Here is an 18,842-nt window from a genome sequence, read left to right on the forward strand (position 1 = left end):
GTGTGAGAGCCCAGGGGGATGCCCTAGGGGAGAAGGGAACACACCTTAGAGAGAGCAGAGATTGATAAAGAGAGGGAGAGAGAGACAGAAAGAGAGATAAAAAGTGAGGAGGGTAGAAAGACGAGAAGCGGGTGTTGATACTTGCTTATAGGAAAGCATTGAATGTCAAACATAACAATACTTCCCAAGATCTCATTCAGTAAAGCTCCAGGAAACAAATAACAGAATGATTATTTTTAATTCGAAAGAAAATGGGATCTTTAAATTTTGTTGTTTCACATTTTCAAAAGCCAAGTTACAAAGTGGTTTACAGGACAAAAAAATATGTCGGTAAAAAAGAGAAATGACATCCTGTAGCAACTAAATATTGGGCATTTTTATATTGATTCACAAACAGGACTAAACACTTAAAGGCTAGTTCAAGCATCTCAGCTAGATTACCTATAGCAGGTTTGACACTGACAGAGAGCTTTGGGAAGAATTATGGGGGTTTGATAAGTCGATTAATAACTTTGAATAATGTTTTAGTACGATATTTTGTAACAACCATAATGTAACATCCAGTGAACAGGCTTAAATACAAGACCAGGATTACAAGGTCTAAAGAACAATATAGATAATTATTATATTTCCATTTGTGTATACATTTATGTGACCAGAGCATGTGATACAAATGGAAAACCTAAGATTGACTCCTGTGGAATGCCACAAGACAGGTAATCTTTGCAATATTGCTATTGTTCCTAAAAAAAAATGGGGATGAAACCAATGTTGTCTTAAATCTTTAATTTGAATATGTGCATAAAAATAGGTGAAAAATTGAAGTAAAAACGAAGATCAGAGTGGGTTTCCAAAGCACGGTTGAGAAAAAGGACAGTCAGAGAACAGGAAGTAGTTCAAGAAAAAACATGCTACGACTGATGGCTGAAATAACAGTTTGAGGAAGCTAACGGAAATGATCTCTGTTTTCATAAAGAAGACAGTGGATTCAGTGATCAATTGCAAGACAATCTCAAAATCAGTTAGGATGAAGGCCAGAAAGAGGTGTTAAGGTTTTCCGGAGTCAATCTGTGTCTTCTATTAAAGTAATGACGGTTGGTGACATGACATAAAAATTAACTCTGCATTATGTTTTTATACTTGCCATTTAATATTCTTACAATATTTCTCTCTTTCCAACCTCACTACTTTCTCTCTTCCAAAGTTTTCTAGGCAGGAGTCTCCCCGCTTTTATAAATGTAATATGATAACCAGTAATGTCACTGATGGCCTTCCGGCTACAGACTGGTTCTGATATCCAATCTGGCCTTTACAGACATGGATACAACTACCAATTTAAGGGCGCAAGTGGGTGTTGTATGCATATAGAGTACACATATATATTTTTATACACACATACAGCTTGGGCCCCAACACACTCCAAAACATCCCGTATTGTTGTTGGCCATTTTGGGGACAGGAAATGGGAAATTGACTTTGCCTATCCAGAGGCTAGGATTAACGCTACAGGAAAATGCATCTGACTAGTGCCTAGCTCGGTCAGCTACAGAACCACTGATTAGAAATATGAGTATGTGTTTGGAGGGAGAGTAGAAGAGGTGATGCAAGAGTCTTTGCTGTGTAAAGGACAATATGTGATCAGTGACAAGATCTAGGATCAAATATTCCTGTGTATACTATACATATGATCATGTGTGATTTGAAAACTGTAGGAATGTGTTCTTATATATCACAGATTCAACTACAGGAACTGAAAGGCTAACTTGTGGCAGAGCTAATGTTTCGGTTTTTCATAAGCAGACAAAAACATGTTGTGTAAAAGAAAAGCTTCTGGTGCACAATCTTAGACAGCTAAGATAAACATCAGATATGAGAGTAGTTGGACAATATGGGGCAAACGATTTCCTTCATTATTTTGGGCAATGAAAAATTCTAGCTCTTTGTCGGACCAATTGAGATTTGTCGTCAGTCAGCCAACCATTGCCAACACTGACATCCCAATTTTCTGTCGGAACACAATATACCGGAACTTTTTTTTTATTTGCTTGTTGACCAAGTGGTGATGACATGCCATCTAGTGGACATTACATAAAAAAAAAAATTATGCTCACGCTGGCCTTTTCCAACTTGGAAAGTGGCGATGGATATCATGCGTAACAGGGAAAACAAACACATGCAGCCATTTTATTTGGCAACACAGGAAACTAACAGCCAGTGGATGTAAAAGCCACCGGGACTCAACTCTGAAAAAAGCAGATCGCACAAAGCCAACCAGCCGCGTCGTTGCATGATCAAAGCCAGGATGAAAAAAGAAGTAGGAAAAAGGAGGAGAGAAAACGTGTCAGCTGGTGGTCAGTGGGTAGCACCGCTTCAAGAATGAAGACTCAGGAGGTGAAGAGACTTCTTTTTTTAAATGGCGACAGCAAGAACAATCGTGTACTGTGTCTTCCATCGACTGCTGGGAACCTCCAGGGGAAGAGAGGCTAAACGGTTGAGTGCAAGGCTGAGACAGAGGACTCCACTGTGGGTTTGGCGTTGGGGTGAGGACCCCCTCTCCGCTCTGGAAGCTCTTTTTGAACAGGGGGAGCAGGTTGTCGCCTTGGTTGCTCTTTTCTGGGCAAGGAGAAAGAGGGAGGGAGGACATGCACCACTGGTCATGTACAGAGGCCTGGCGTGGGCACAGAGTGATGCCACATAAACACACATACACACACCCACACAGGGATGCACACACAATCACTATCTAAAAGGGTTTGCCAACCTCCCAGATAGCCAGCCAGTCTGGCAGCCAGTCATGCAGTTCCAGACATTTGTCATGACAGGCTAATTCACAGTCAAGAGGTGCTTTAGGTCTCTATCTTGTCCAGGCACACACACACACACTCACTCACTAACACACACACGTCCTAAAGAGCAACAAAACACACACACACAATAACAATCACATAGCTGTGTAATCACACACTCCAAAACACTGTTTCAAATGCCAGACTGGTGATCCAGACATGATGCAGATGCAGGTACAACTCATTCAAACTTCATTTGAAGCCATCCTCCCAAAACAGTAAACACACAACAGCTAATGTACCTGCTTTCACGTTTACGACTTATCATACTTTTAGTATTCACAATTATCTAATAACGGAACATGCTGACACACATAATGTCTCTTCTAAAACCATTAAATATTTTTTTAAATCTAACCAGGAGGTGCTAAAGATCTCAACCTAGATTCCTGGTTAGCAGTTACCACAGAGGCTTATCGCAGCATTTAGACATTTGAAGTGGCAATGCTGTCCGATTTTCAGTAATTCAAGTATTACGTTTTTTTAGTAGCAATGAACCTGCAATTTCTCTGCACTTGGACCTCATAATTCCTACTGTTCATTTTTTTTTAAATAAGCCAACACTTAACTTGAACATTAACAACACTGATTATGAAAGATAACCTTTGGAAGATCATAAAAAAAATAAGAATGACCTGTCAGGTCAGGATAAAAAAGAGGACTGAGGGTAAAGTGGACAACCAGCAACATATTCTTTGAGCTAGGGAGCGACAGGGTTTATGGGAAATGTGGTCTTCAGTTTGAAAACAAGAGTCCTGCAATTGGCTCATTTTTGTATACAGTAATACCACAAGATATCAAGATTAACATAAGCATTAAAAAAAAAAATACATGTACCAGATTTTTAAATCTATTACATTTGAAACCTATTATTGCTCAATTTTTGATAAAGCAAGAAAGAGAGAGAGAGTATGGGAGGGGGAGAGAGAGAGAGAGAGAGAGAGAGAGAGAGAGAGAGAGAGAGAGAGAGAGAGAGAGAGAGAGAGAGAGAGAGAGAGAGAGAGAGAGAGAGAGAGAGAGCTTATCGGCTGGCTCCAGACGGAGTGCGCGGATCAATGAGCATGCGAGGCCCACAGCGATCAATGCATTTGATAAAGAATTAAAGAAGAGCCACTGTACATGGCTATCAAAGAACCAGGACACGGCCTAATTATGATTCGACGGGTGCGTGCCCATGATAGGGGTCTGTGTGTGTGTGTGTGTGTGTGTGTGTGTGCGTGTGCGTGTGCGTGTGTTATATGTACATAAATAAAAAAAAATCTGTGAGATGTCAGCGTGGAAGTGGTGTGGCAGCGCAGGACGTGTACCTGTGTGTCAGTGTATACATGCATGTGTGGTTGTCTGTGTGCATGGCTTTTGGGCAGAGATGTCATGTTGGTGTGTTCTGTAGTTTTTGTAGTAATTTTAATGTGATGTGTGTTTCTAAATTAAAGTTTAAACAGTTTTATCCAAAAACTTTCAATCTGCTTTTCATTAAGCTGTTTTGTTTTATAATTTTGTGTTTATTAATGCTGTGTTTGTGTTTTTTTCTTTAGTATCCTGTGTGTACTGGAAAATGCCAAGAATTTGTTCCTGATTAAAATAAACACTAAATATAAATAATATCATTTTGACACCACTGCAGCGTGAGCATGAGTGCACATGTAAAAGGCACAGTGCAAAACACTTCAAATCGTGTGTATTTTACAGAGAACATTGTTTGTATTTGTAAGAATACAACAAATATTGATGTGCTGAATGTGTGTCACAAATTTACAGAACAAAGGCGTGTGTGTGTGTTTGTGTGTGTATGGAATATCAAGCTGACATTTTTTGAGCAAATAAATGTGTGTGTTTGACCTCTGAGGTTCTGTTTAACTGTGGTTTCATGTTTGAATTAACAGTTTGTCCTCAGCATGTGTGTATGTGTGCATGTTTGTATGTTTAACAAGGGCACTTGTACAGTAGGACAGGTAGAACAGGTAGAGCCGAGTATGGAGACAGACACACAGACACACACACACACACAAAGAAAAGTCGTCACTGTGACAGGCGAGTAAGATGGGAAGGTTTTGCCCTTTAAATAGACAGGATAATTACTGGGGCGAGAGAGAGAGAGAAGGGAGAGAGGAGAGAAGAGTGGTAGAAAGAAAGAGACGGAGAACATGAGCTGAACATTGTAAAGGTGGGTGACAGCAAAACACAGGTAACCTGTAAGCGCAACTTATCCTTTAAAAGCAGAAAATGGGAAGAAATAGGTGCAATATGGGGGACAGGGGTGCCTGTTTTGAAAGTAGTGACTAAAACATTTAGAGTAAACTATTAAGATTCATATGTTACATTTTGAAATGTCATTGTGAATTTGTTCATGCATTCAGGAGTGTAATTTAATCACATGAAAAGTGCGGCCCCCTTTTGACCTCAGGAAGTTTTCCATGAATTCAGGAACATAACTTTCATCACAGCCGCAGGGACCTTGTACCAGTTGTGGTTCGTTGTCAAGAGTTCCTGCCGTCGTGGAAGTATTTTCCAATGCCCCAGGAACTATGAGCTCAACAGTACTAAAGTGGCAAAACCTTTAAACTGTGTTGTTCCTTTAACACCTCTTTCATTTTCAAGTTTTACCACATACTTCAGACTGTGAGTGCAGTGTGTCAGACCATTAGAGGAATTCCAGGGAGAATCAAGTACAGTATTAAGTTTATACATTGCATACTTGATGTCAGATGACAGGTCAAACACAAACCCTAAGAGCACTACAGCGTGTGAATAGCATCAGTTCAGCCGAATGCAAGTCAACAGCATTTGGGAATGAAAATGATTTTCATGACATCATTAAATAACAGTTTCATCGTGAGACAGAAACTGAGCAAGCAAGAGAAGCTTAATCCTTCTGTATTGCCGCTTTTATCTGTTATTTGTGTGCATTTTTTTTTTTTGCATGCAGTGGAAATACAAACAAATGCCCAACAGAGACATTTAGTTTCTGACTTCCTGAGTTAAGTTTTCTAACTATCAGTATAATCAGGGATATGTGAAATCATACAATAAGACGGCAAAATATCTTGACTATTAAGTGTGTGTACACATTGCTAAACTCTATCTCACAAATGCACACATGGAATAATTTAAGTTTTCAAATCCTAAAACAAATTCTTTCTGCACTAATAAATTGGGATTACTGTAATTTCATTTGCAATGAACATTAAATATTCTCTTGTCTGTGGAACTACTCCTGCATATTTTATCCAACAAAGCGGCTTTAAGAAAAAGAAAGAGAGAGAGAGAGAGAGAGAACAGGGCTGCAGGATGGACGTGGGAAACATTTGGCACTTCCACTCGGTCAAACGTGAACACGAGGCATGTGATAACTTGACAAAGAGTGAAGAGAGAAAGAGAGGTACATGTGTACAGAAGAGGTATGTAAGTGTGTGTGTATTACAGCTTTCCTCTCTGATGGCTTGATCAGCTCTTGTGATGCAATTGAGAGAGCTGTCTTTCTCTTGCTCGTTAACACACATGCACACACACACACACACACACACACATGCTCACACACTCAATTTAGAGACAGCCTTTGATCTCCACTCCTGCCAATTCAGCCACGACACATACCCTCACACTCCAACACATGCACACACACGCATGTACACACACACAGTCCAAAGAAACTGCCCACCAAACTATTTAGTTTCATTAGGAGCAGTTTCTTCAAAAAGAAGAGAGAGAGCCAGAGAAAAGGAGGGGGGGTTGGAGGAAGAGGAAGAGGAGAAGAGAAAAAAAGGGAGAGCTGGGAGAAGAAAGGGACGGCAGCCACATCAAAATGAGACCTGGAGAAAAACTATTACTGCTGGGAGAAAGTTGAAAAGGAGAGAAGACAGGAGGAGGAGGTAGAGGAGAAGGAGGAGGGGTGTAAAGGACAAAGTGTGGACAAAAAAGGAGAGTGCACAAGGCTTTATTTGCATTTGCAAAATAGACATTTTTTAAAAATTTGCTGCTAAGACAGGTCCTTACCGGTGGCGTCTTTCGATCTTTTTTTTAAACACGTATATTCTACTATTAGTGTAATTGTATTCTGGAGGTGTCACATCATCAGCTAGGATGGCACAGTGCATAACTCAGCCAAGAACCCTACAGTCTCCTTTTGTGCTCACTCATTGATACACCTACATGTGCCTGATCTCATTTTGTATTTCCATTATCTTATTGTGTATTTTTTAATTTCTGTTCTGTCCTTTGAAATTACTTGAATTTGTCCAGTGAGGGCATCAAAAAAGTCTATCTTATCTTATCTCCACCTAGCTCATCTTATCATCTCCTGAGAAATTAACAAAAATGTAAATTATTGCAATGTTGCAACAGTGAATCCTAACCCATTCAAGTTTCGTGGAAAATCATTTTCATTGTAGTTTTTGTGTAATCCTGCTGACAAACCAACAAAACAACTAGACGGTTGGACACAAGTGAAAACGCAACATCCTTGGAGAAGGTAATGATTACAGGTTTATGTTATGTTGCAAAGATATGATATCTGATATTTGTTTGACAAAAAGCTTAGTTGCAATTTGAGCTCCACACACTAACAATCACAGCTGAGGACACAATATTACAGTTGTCTCTTTGTAAGACACCAATATATACTTTATTTGTGTTTATTGTGTTTTTATATGTATTTCATTCTATGGAAAGTCCTGTCTTTTATCTGAATCCCGAGTCTCTAATAAAGTCAGAGTTGAATAGTATAACAAGAAAATGCTACTCTAAGCAAGACCATCTACCTCTCAACACTGACACAAACTCTTGTGTGTTGCTATGATAATTAGCTGCCTAAATGTGCCATTGTTCTGTAATTAAGGCCAACAGCCAGGTAACAAGAAGCCACTTATAATGTGCATATTTTTTTTATAATCACTTGGATGAAATACAGTACGAATAGAATTACTCAGACAACTCAGGACCTTTAGGAATGCAGAGGTTCAGCCAGAGGGCTTTGTTTTGGCCACCAGTGACACAAATGAAAGAAAAGAAAGGAAAGGGAAAAAAAAGGGGAGCGTGGAGGAGAAAATGAGGACATGAATGCAGTCAAGTCAGGATCAGAGGGCAGACAGCAGATGGGAGTGGATGACAACACCCACAGGTCACAACAGCAGAAACGCAGGAGTCCCCCTCTACTCCTGAGAAGAGGAGAGGGAGCGGCGGAGGAGAAGAAGGAGGAGGAGGAGGAGGAGGAGGAGGAGGCGGTGGACGGGGTGCTGGTCGGCAAAAATCAAACGGGACCCAATTATAGGAATCACAACGAGTCAGTGAGCAGGGGAACTCTCTTACCTGGAAAACACCAAGACATTTGCGTGCACACTCAACGCATACCACAAGCACACACACACACACACAACACACACTTGAAAGAATGCAAAAGTACACAGGTGCTCCATACTTTCACACACATATTTTTTGCTTTACAGTTATGCAAAACACACACACACACACACACACACACGCAGGAGAATATGCTTGTGCAACCACATGCACACACACACACACACACACATTCATACAGTTCCTCCAAACCAAGTGTGTATCCTGATAATTAGCCTGGCCAGGCCGGTGTGAAATTACTGTTCTCATCTGCTAATGGATGAGAAGACCTGAAGCGAATAGACACACACACACACACACACACACACACACACACACACGCACACACACACACACACACACACACACACACACACACACACACACACATCCACACACACACACACACACACATACACACACACACACACACACACACACACACACACACACACTTCTGCATTAAAGTAATAACAGTGGGAAGAACTAAAAGAGAGAAAGAAAGACAAACAAAAAATGGGATGTCTGCAATAAGGATAAAATGAGAGAATAAAGTCCCGGCCTCAGATAGTTTTAGGAAAGCTCATTAATTACCCATCTGGCTGCTGTGTGGGTAGGGGGTGGTGACATTACAACATTACAAGACATCTGCTCTCTGACTGCTGATATGTTGTGAAGGCCACCTATGAGGAGGAGATGGAGGAGGAAGAGGTGGAGCGGGCACAAAACTATTAGTAATAGTGCTTCTTGTCCATCAAAGGCCACAGAAAGTAGGACAGACAACAAGGGTGGAGAGAAAACGAAGACGAGATGAGGCAGAGAAATACAAAGAACAGGCAGACAGAAGGAAAGAAAGACAGTAAATGGGGTTGGAAAAAAAATAGATGGACACAAAAAGAGAGAGAGAAAGTGAGTGAGAAGACAGGGAGGGAGAGAAAGAGAGAAAACTGAACCTGTGACCTTAGATGAAAGAACCAGTCACTGTGGGCTACAATTAAGGATGGCAGGAGGGAGAGCATAGGTCAAGAGAACAGGGCTACACACACACACACACACACACACACACACACACACACACACACACACACACACACGCACACGTTGTTCTGCATCGAGCTACATTCATCTGGTGTTGATGTGTGATGTGTTTTCACATTTACATTTAATTTCACTCAGACACAGTTTGTAGTTTGTTTGTACACCAGTTTGTATGTTTTTGATTCACTGTATTGAGCATTTAGAGTGAGATGCAAGACTGCGGTCAGGTGTGAGGAGGCTGGGTGTGATGGGAGAGAGGGTTTATGGTTCAACTGGTTAAAGTTAAGTTCTTACTTAAACAGTTAGTACTCAATGCTCCGACCTAAGCTTCTTATTTTTGGTGACTGAACAAAGGAGAGAAATGATCATTTGCAGGAGGACAATAACTTGTTGAATAGTCCTTATTCCTCTGGATATATAAAAAAGCTCACTCATTGCTCTTTAGGAGAGTTATGGAAATGTTTTTGATGGAAAGTTTTGTATTTAATGTTAAGTTTCCAACAATGCTGAGTGTGGCTGGGGAGTCCAAAAGAATAGTAAGTGAACCTGACCCAATACTTTTTGTTTTGTTTTTAATATCTGCAATCAATAGAAGCTGAATGAATGATTGAAACCTGGAAAGTACCAAATAGCATCTGTGTCTCAAAAAGTCCTGACAGGTTCAGGTCTGGTATCTACGCTCTACGTCAGTGATTGTACCTGAGCCAAATAAATGAGTTTCATATTACAATCCTTATCTCGATTAGAAAAGATGGTCTTATTCTGTTTGGACAATCAGGGCTGCAACTGATGATTATTTTGAATATCAGTTAATCTTTCAACATCTTTTTTAACCGAATGTGTATCATTTCAGCAATACAGAGAATTCCACTGTCACACAGAAATCATGACTTCTACAGCTTTGGGTAAGACTTGATTTAAGTTAATAGATACAAGCTTCTCAAACTAACCGATTTGTAATTTGTGTGTTGAAACACCCCCAAAACAGCTAATGTAGACCCCTCCTCTCCCCCTGCCCAAATCATTCTGTTGCCCCCACATTAGCCACTTCCCTGGAAGAATGAAGCCTGCTTTAATTGAATTAAATTATACCTTATGCATGCTAAACCGCAAAGCACCTACTTAGACGGATAGGGAGTTAAATGGGAAAAGCTTGGGCCTCTCCAGCTGATAACATGGACACACACACACACACACACACACACACACACACACACACACACACACACACACACACACGCTAATCAAAACAAGACATCAAGTAATCTAATCTGAATCACTAACAATTATCAGCACACTGGCCTCGAGGCCAGTCGTATTCCTTTGATCAATGTTTTCTATTAAAAAAAGTGTAAACAATTCAATATCTCCCTCTCCTCCCCCTCCTTTCCCTCCTTCCCCTATGCATGGGAGCTTGTGTGTGTGTGTGTGTGTGTGTGTGAGGGGGGATATTAACCAATTGTCCTTGGAAATGAGTAAGGAAATCAGGAGGACAGGGAGACAGAAAGAGCAGAGGGTTGGGTCTGGCTACTTTAAGGAGCTAATCTAAGTGAAGTCAGCCATCTTGCCACGCCACACAAGAAGGGACGGAAGAGGACCTTTTTTGTCGCTAAGGAAATATATCGGCACTGCGACGGCTTTGAAAAACTCTTTTAATTTGCTTTCTTCCTCTGAAGACTTTTAACACCAGCAGTCCTTGGAAGTTCCTCATTTACTTGCTCAGATTATGCTGAAATGGTTCCTCCTGTGGCCTGCACGCACACACGAACACACACATTTGCATGCCTAAACGCAGACAGTGACAACACACTTATATACATAAGCACGCACACACACAAACACACACTCTTAAAAACCATCTAATTCAAGGGCATATAGCTCTTTAAGGATTCAGGCAGTAAATGCAGGGGCATGCAGCTGCTGCCTTTTAGATATTTCATTACCAAAGGGTATTTATTTCATTTTACCCTCAAATCTGTTGTCGCCACAATTCTCACAAGACCATATTTTTTTTGCCCCCCGTTCCTTTCTGAAACATTTGGAGACGTCACAGAGGATTTGACCACAGTGCTTTCCTGGGGTAACTCCTGTTCCATCAGCGTGCACCCCCCCCCTCCACAGTATATTATGTTCAGTGGAGCGTGCTCGGTTCAGACCTGGCAATTTCACTCACGTCTTCTCAGGTCTAGTTTGCTTCGGTACAGCGATTCTAACCCCCCGTTTGCCATGAATGTACTTTTGCTGACAGGTGTTTGTGTACAACATTTACTCAGTGTTCGGGGGAAATTGAGGGGGCAGCAAATTTGGTCGGGATGTCATAAAAATTGTGCAGAGTCAAGATGACCGAGGACGGAGACTGAAAGAGAGAGACATGCATATAGAGAGAAGAGGCAGCTAGACGAGTTCAGGTTGTGACGTTCAGCAGCCCATAAGAGAGTCTGAGCAGAAGTTAATAAGGAAAAGTCTTCGCTCCTTCTCAAAGCCTTTTCATAAAGTGTTCAACAAAGTGGACTGCCAGAGGATGAGACAGTTTGGACAGGCTTTTCCAGCATGTTGCAAGTGTAGTGAGCAGCAAACAGAGAACTGTGGGAGTGACATGAGGGTGTTGAAGAGGCTGCTGGTCACTCTATTAGCTGTTCGGAACACTGAGGTGATGCTGCACAACCCTCCAGAGCTCACAGCAAAAAGTCAGGGACACACAACTCACAATGTGGACAGCTTTAGTTACTACACACGGAAGAGGTCAGACTGAACTGCCCCCCTCCTCAGACACCTGAAGACCAAGGCTGACCTGAAATGAGTCATCCTCAGCTGGGATTCACGTCTTAAAAATGACCTCAGACTCAACCTCCCTGACACTATCAAAGTGAGCAATGTCAGTGTTTCAGTCCCAGAAAAGTCCACACACACACACACACACACACACACACACACACACACACACACACACACACACACACACACACACACACACACACACACACACACACACCACTCTGACTTACATCGCAGACGTTTGTGGGCCTGTTCGGTGCACTGACGGCTGAGTTTGGGACGTTCTTGTTCCCGGCCTTCATGGCAGCATCTCTGCGGGCCTGCTCCAGGAGGAGTCTCGCTCTCTCCTTCAGCTCCTCCTGACGAGACAGCACCCTCTGTGTGCGCAACGAAAAAAAAAACAATGTAAGGACATAAAACAGTGCTAATGATAAATTCTAATAAGAAAAAGTCATAAAAAAGGTGTTACTGTATGCACAGATGACGGTATAAGAAACAAGGGCTTGTAGACTCTTACAGATGTTTTTTGCAAGTGTTGAAGGGTTTTAAAAGCAGTTTCTGAATGAAAAATATATATTTTTTCCCTTTGTACTCACCTTCTCTGCAGGCGGACTTACAGGGGCAGGTGTTGGCTCCTTTAAAAGAGAAAATACAGCATTAACTCAAGTTAAATAGCCAAATACCAAAATTACCTCTGACAGTTTCAGATTTTAACAGTATTTTTTATTTAAAAAAAAATGTAACAAATCATATTTCCAAATGAATAAATAACCTTGTGTAATCTGTCAAATATGATGCCTAAATATAACACTGAAAAAAAAGACTGATATTTCTACCTAGATTATCAATCAGCTTTTCACATATCTTTCTCATAAAGTCATCAGGTAGAACATAATTAAGACAAGCAGTCAAAGATGTAGGAGAACGAAATATCCCCCATATGCAGGGTTTGGCATTATGGGGCCAGCCTACAGCTGGGCCCAAAGCCCTGTGTGCGTCCAGTGGTGTGGAGAGCATGACGGCTTTGACAAGAAAGCAAAACACACACCTTAGAATTTTATCTGCAGAGTAATCCGGCTGTATTATAAAGGGCTACAAACAGAGCTTTCACATTCGGCTTAGACAGAGAAACATTACAACCAAGCTGTTTATAACACTGAAACATGTTTATCCTTCCACCAAGTCAAATCTGGCCTGGGTGCAGGCGAGGATGCATCCCGCTAACTAGATAACAGCAGATCAAAATGGGGTGTCATAGCTGTCATAACCCCCCTGCTGCCCCCCCGCCTGCCCCGTGACCTTTCGACTTGTAAACAGGAAGCGGTAATCTGGGGTTAACCAACGCAGGCAGGAATGCATTCAGTGGGTGTTTGTCCGTGTGACTGTGTGCGCACACGCATACAGGTGCGTGCCAGTGCGTGTGTGAGACGAGATGAGGTGTGCTCTGCGCAAAGCGTCGCCACGCCTGAGCAGTCACGGCGCCAACTGCCATCAACTGAAGGGATGAGAAATATAATGAAAAATATAATGAAATGTCAAAGCAGGGGGTTCTCCTGGGTGCCTTCTAAAGTCGCCACATGTTAAGGGCGCCGGCCTCAACGTGTCTGGGCCTCGGCAACGAGACAGGCGACGACAACATCTAATGCAGAACGAGAGAATTTCGGTACGGTCATCTCTGCAATGGCATCAATGAGGTCGGGATTTGAAGCTTAGCGAGCGCCAGGAGGAAATGAATGTTCACCGCATCCTCTGTCTTATGACTGATGTTGCTGTGAAAGTTTCAATCAAAGCCAGGGTGCAAGGATAAAAACCTGAACAATCCATTTAGGGGCCAGACAGGTACCTGCTGTCAGAATCTTAATACCTGACTTAAGCAGCAAGATGTGAATTAGTCAATGTAAGACAGAGGTTGTTTAAGGTACAGGATTTAAATGAGCTGCTGCTTGATAGTTGTATGTATCTCTTACTGACCCTTAAGGGACATGTTTAACTGCTCAAAACAGGGAGAATATTCCTGTTAACTCGTCACTGCAATTTATTCGGGCTGAATGTTCAACAGCAAGCAATTTTTTAGACGATGAAATAAAACCCTCCAACATTCAGCATGTTGAAGAAACGCTCTTATAAAAAGATGTAAAATAAAAACAAAAATACATGATGACACTTTTGAAGAGATGGTACAAATTCAGTAGAGTTCATCTTTGGTACATTTTGGCACTTTTTTCCTTAAGGAAACAATTTTTTTTAAACAAAACTTTGTGTAAGGGTGCCCGGCAGCTGTGTCATCAATGCAGCTGCCCAAGGTTGAATCAGACCTTTGGTCCCAGTAAAATAAAAAAACAACTGATGTAGCACTCAGGAACTGGATTCATCTTGTGTGTACTTACATGTGCAGTGTGTTTACAATAATGCTGTTATTCGTCTGGGTGTTTACCTGTTTGGGAGGCTTGTCTGTGTGGTTGACTGGAGGGGAGCTGGGCTCTGAGGCGGGCTCAGACTCTGAGTGGCGCAGGCTGGCCCTCTTCTTCTTGATGAGGTCAGCATCCCTGTTGTAGGAGAAGCCCAGTTTCTGGTGGGATGGGGATGAGGAGAAGGCGGCCCCTCTCCTAGTCGGGGACCCTGGTTCTGTACTTCCCTCCTTTCTTTCCTCTCCCACCTCATCCTTCTGCTGTCTTTCCTTCTCCATCTCTCTCTCCACCCTCTGTGGTAACTCGCTGAGGTCTAAAGTGTTGGCTTTGAACAGACTCCCCCTGTCCTCAGAGCTTGATGGTGCAGCGTGGGTCGAGTCTGTTGCTGAGGCGGTTAATGCTGTGCGTGGTGATGGGACAGGAGGTGAGGACTGTAAAGGCGCTGCTGCTGAAAAGCTAGCTGCTCCTACTTCCGCTTTCCCACCCAGCTCCATCACCTCTTCCTCTGCAGCTTTAGTGCCATTGGATTCCGCCCCAGCAGAGGCGACAGGCTGAGAGTCAGCCTGACGGGGCTGCACATCGTTCAGTTCAGCATAGAACTTGTCCTGGTCTATGGAGGCGTTTGTGTCGGTTTCAAAGTCGCCAACCTTGTAGGTGCTGCGACTGCTGTTGGCCTCTATCTGCACCACGTTGAGTTCCTCGCCGGAGAAGTGGGCCCGGATCTGGTACAGGTAGGTCATAACTGTTAGCTTGTCAGGAATGGCCAGGAGCACCATGTCTGATGGTTCCAGGAGACGGGAGATACCCAGGCTCGCAAAGCCATCATATGCCTGCCAAAAAAAGGAAACACAGGTGAACAAAACTGAGAAATAAGCATTGAGTTTACTGTTTAAGAAATGTTGAATAAAGGAAAGAATGTGGATTGAGATTGAGAGGGATTGAAGGGTGACAATGGTTGATGAGATAGCAGAAGTCTGCCTTCTTTTTCCAGACATAGGTTGAATTGGTGCATGGTGCCATGTATGTATGATCCAAGTGTGTATGTGCACATGTGTGTTTGTGCGTGAGAGACACATATGGCATGACTGCTGACAGGTCATGTCAGGGATGGTTGTCCCCGATAAGAGACGCAGATACCCCAAGACAGAGCGCTTAATCCCAAAGTGTGTGTGTGAGTGTGTATCCTTATCGCTCCCCTACATCAACCTGCCCACGCTCTCCGTCACGCGTGTAATTGGTCTGATTAGAGTCTGATGAGAAAATACAGGTTTGATTATCAAGCGACACACGAAACCCAATCCCCCATCACTAGATAGACTGAGACAGAGAGAGAGAGAGAGAGAGAAGGGATGAAAACCATTATCGCAGCCAATGACAGGTAAATAAATAGATTAACAGCACACACACACACTGACGCTGCCTCATTCCTGCACACACACATATCCTCCCCATCCATCTCTCACAGGTATCACAGCTTGTATCTGGCCTGCTTGATAGTGTTGATCTAATTCCAACCTGTTGCAGCTCTCGTTTGTTTCACTGCCTCCGTAGATCTCCCCAGTCTATCAATCTCTCTCTCTTTCTCTCCGTCTCCCTCTCTGACTTCCAAAACCCTTCGCCGTGTTTTTTTAACCTTTATTTACCCCTCGGATTGTTTTGAAGAGCCTGCTTATTCTTTTTCAGCCCTGTCCTGCTTCAGTATAAGTCGTTCCAATTCTTCCTCTTTACATTTTCTTACCTTTATTTATCCAGAGAAGGGGTCTACTAAGCATGTATGATTTTCATTAAGTCCCTGCTTGTCAAACTTCTGTGTCTCAGTAATTGGCACTGAGCAACTTCAAATTTAAGGACGAGCTGAGCGCTTTGCCCAAAGTTAATCTTTATATCTTGATATCTACATTCGAATGCACAAACTGAAGGCAAGTTATATACATACATGTGTCAATAAAGATTAGCTGTCTCTCAACTCCACCTACACATTTCAAGTTGATAATTGCTCTGGACGCCTGGCGCACAGAAGAGGCAGCCTTGCCCAAAATATACATTACCTGGATATTCACTGGACACATTGGTCCAAGAGTACCTCAACTATAGCTTCAACAAAACATATTGACTGTTCACACTACGTCTGTCACTCTTTATCAGAGTGTCTAAACTCAAATTCCAAAATTTAAGCACAGAATAGTTTCCTTAAAGTTCCCGCAATGGAACAAAAAGAGAAATGGACAACGGCATGAACGATAAAGATGTTACTTGTGTTTACTTTCTGAAAAAGATGGAGGTTTCTGACAGCAAAGACAATCTTAGTCAGTTGAAGAAAGACTCAGTAGTCTTCTGCTATTCAGTAACACACATTTACATTTTTTTTTCTGCTTACTATGATGGCCATTCTCAGAATGAAAAAAAGTAAACACAGCCATTGCTCGACAGTAGTCTTCTATTCAGTAACAGACAGGAAGTTACTCGAGAAAAATGAATTGAATAAACACAATTCCAGTCATCTATGTAATGTAATAAACCAGAAACAAAACTTAATCTCATTAGTAAACCTTATATTACTTTGTCAGGACTTTAGTAGTAATATAGGATTCTATGGAAGAAATGGACATAAATCAATTGATTTTCAGGACTGTAAACTTAAGTTAATTTAGTTAATTTAAATCTCTGTGGACTGAACTTTGAGCAAACTCTTGTGAAGTCTGAGCTTGCACAACACTGTGTGGTAGTGCTTGTCAAAAGCTACATCTCAGGTATCTACAGTGGAAATAACGTTAACCTGTTGTAACAAGATTAATGTGATGCTTCAAGTGTCAGTGATTGTGTAAAATCGGGATCATTTACGAGTGAACTAATCATTCACTACAATCTCACTGTGTTTGCAACGAGGAAAGTGAACGAGGAAGTGATTCTGGACAAAACTCAGAAAACCTTTTTTTATTGTAGTAAATCAAATTTTTTCAACTGTTTTTGGTGACAAGTGAAAAGAAGAGAATCAGAGAATACGAAGGCGATTTAACTGAGAGATGTTTCTCAATTTACAATCAATTATGATGTCTTTTGTCAGGATGAGTCTCTTTCACTCTCACCTCCTTTGTCCCTTTCTATTGATGGAAAGTATGTGTTTGTGCTTGCAGAGACGAAGCAGGAAGAAAGACCTGACGGCGGGAAAAGAGAAAAGGGAGAACAGAGAGGAGTTTGCCTTTACAGCGAGCCTGTTTAAGTTCCCCCCTCCTTCTCTTTGCAGAAAGGGTGTGTGAAAGAAAAAAGAAAGAGAGAAAAGAAAGAAAAAGAATATGGGGAATAAGAGGGCCTGATTGGGTTTCTAACAAGTATTCAGGGGAGCAAAGTGTGCTTACATTGTTCCCCTCTCGCCCAGGGTAGGCTGTGAAAGAGAGCGACAACTTTGCTGCTCAATAGGGAGAGAATGAAAGAATGAAAGAGAAAAGAGCGAGAGTGGGAGAAAGTGAGAGCTGCGTGAGGAGGGAGGCTCTCGAGCTGGGTTTTGTTTCAGGGTCGATGTTAGTCTTGACATGCGCTACAGTCTTTTTGACCTCAGTGTCATGATTTATTCTTTCTATATCTTCTCTTACAGCTTGACAAGCACGGATCATGTCATACTGAGACACTGATGACTATAGAGGGAAGACCTGAAGTGTTGTCTGTGGTGTTGGCCTGCAGTATAGGCACACTGCAGTTAAAGGATATAGATGGTGATATTCTATATCGTTGTTGTTGTTGACAAATAACAAGACAACATCAGAAGCAGTGATGGGTAGATCTGTCTCGATGCTTCCATAAACCTGTTCCCGGTATGTGACACTTGCCCGCTAAGATCCTAGCTCATTAAGAAGAACAATAACTGAGCTTTATGACACGCGTTTTAATATATATCAGTTACAGATAAGTTACAAAATAATCCAATGTGGCTACCAAGAATGTCTGTACACTTGGGAAAAAAATACAAGTTACTGGCCAATTTGACTGGCCATGAGGAATTATAGGTAAACTACCATCAATTGTGTGTAAATGTTTCGTTTAACATATGGTATGTTGGATTCATGTTGATGTGGAGAAAAAACAAAACGTTCACATTATCAAACATTAATTTGCAAACCCCCTGTAGTGACTCTGAGGACCCCTGAGGAGTCGGGGACCCCCTGTTGAAGATACACTCATTAGAGTGAGCCACAGCTTATTGAAAAAGAATACAAAAATAATTTAACTATATCAGTCAGCCTTACTGCCTGTTTGAAAACATTTGAATGGATCCTGTCAATAAAGCTGATCCTTTCAACACGGGCTGCTGAAAGGAACATTTCTGTCCAATTTGGATATCATGTATTTTGGAAAATATCTAGTTTTCTCACTTTCCATCATCTAACTGACAAAGCTTTGGGTCTGGACTAAATGTCACCGTCATCTGCCCCAGGCCGCTGCTCCC

The 18,842-nt window shown here is 41.9% G+C and overlaps 1 protein-coding gene across 6 annotated transcripts in view; it reads right to left on the reverse strand.

Annotated features, from left to right (window-relative positions):
• Positions 1 to 18,842, reverse strand: part of ehbp1 (EH domain binding protein 1) — a 149,825-nt gene that overhangs the window by 52,571 nt on the left and 78,412 nt on the right. For all 6 annotated transcript variants that reach the window (XM_030441823.1, XM_030441822.1, XM_030441821.1 and 3 more), the window contains 3 exons: positions 14,428 to 15,231; positions 12,590 to 12,628; positions 12,224 to 12,370 (listed from right to left, as the gene is read on the reverse strand). In XM_030441823.1, the coding sequence (XP_030297683.1) occupies positions 12,224 to 12,370; positions 12,590 to 12,628; positions 14,428 to 15,231 (990 nt within the window). The remainder of the gene's footprint in view (positions 1 to 12,223; positions 12,371 to 12,589; positions 12,629 to 14,427; positions 15,232 to 18,842) is intronic.

The sequence above is a fragment of the Sparus aurata genome, chromosome 15 (genome assembly GCF_900880675.1).
Source record: "Sparus aurata chromosome 15, fSpaAur1.1, whole genome shotgun sequence".
NCBI lineage: Eukaryota > Metazoa > Chordata > Actinopteri > Spariformes > Sparidae > Sparus > Sparus aurata.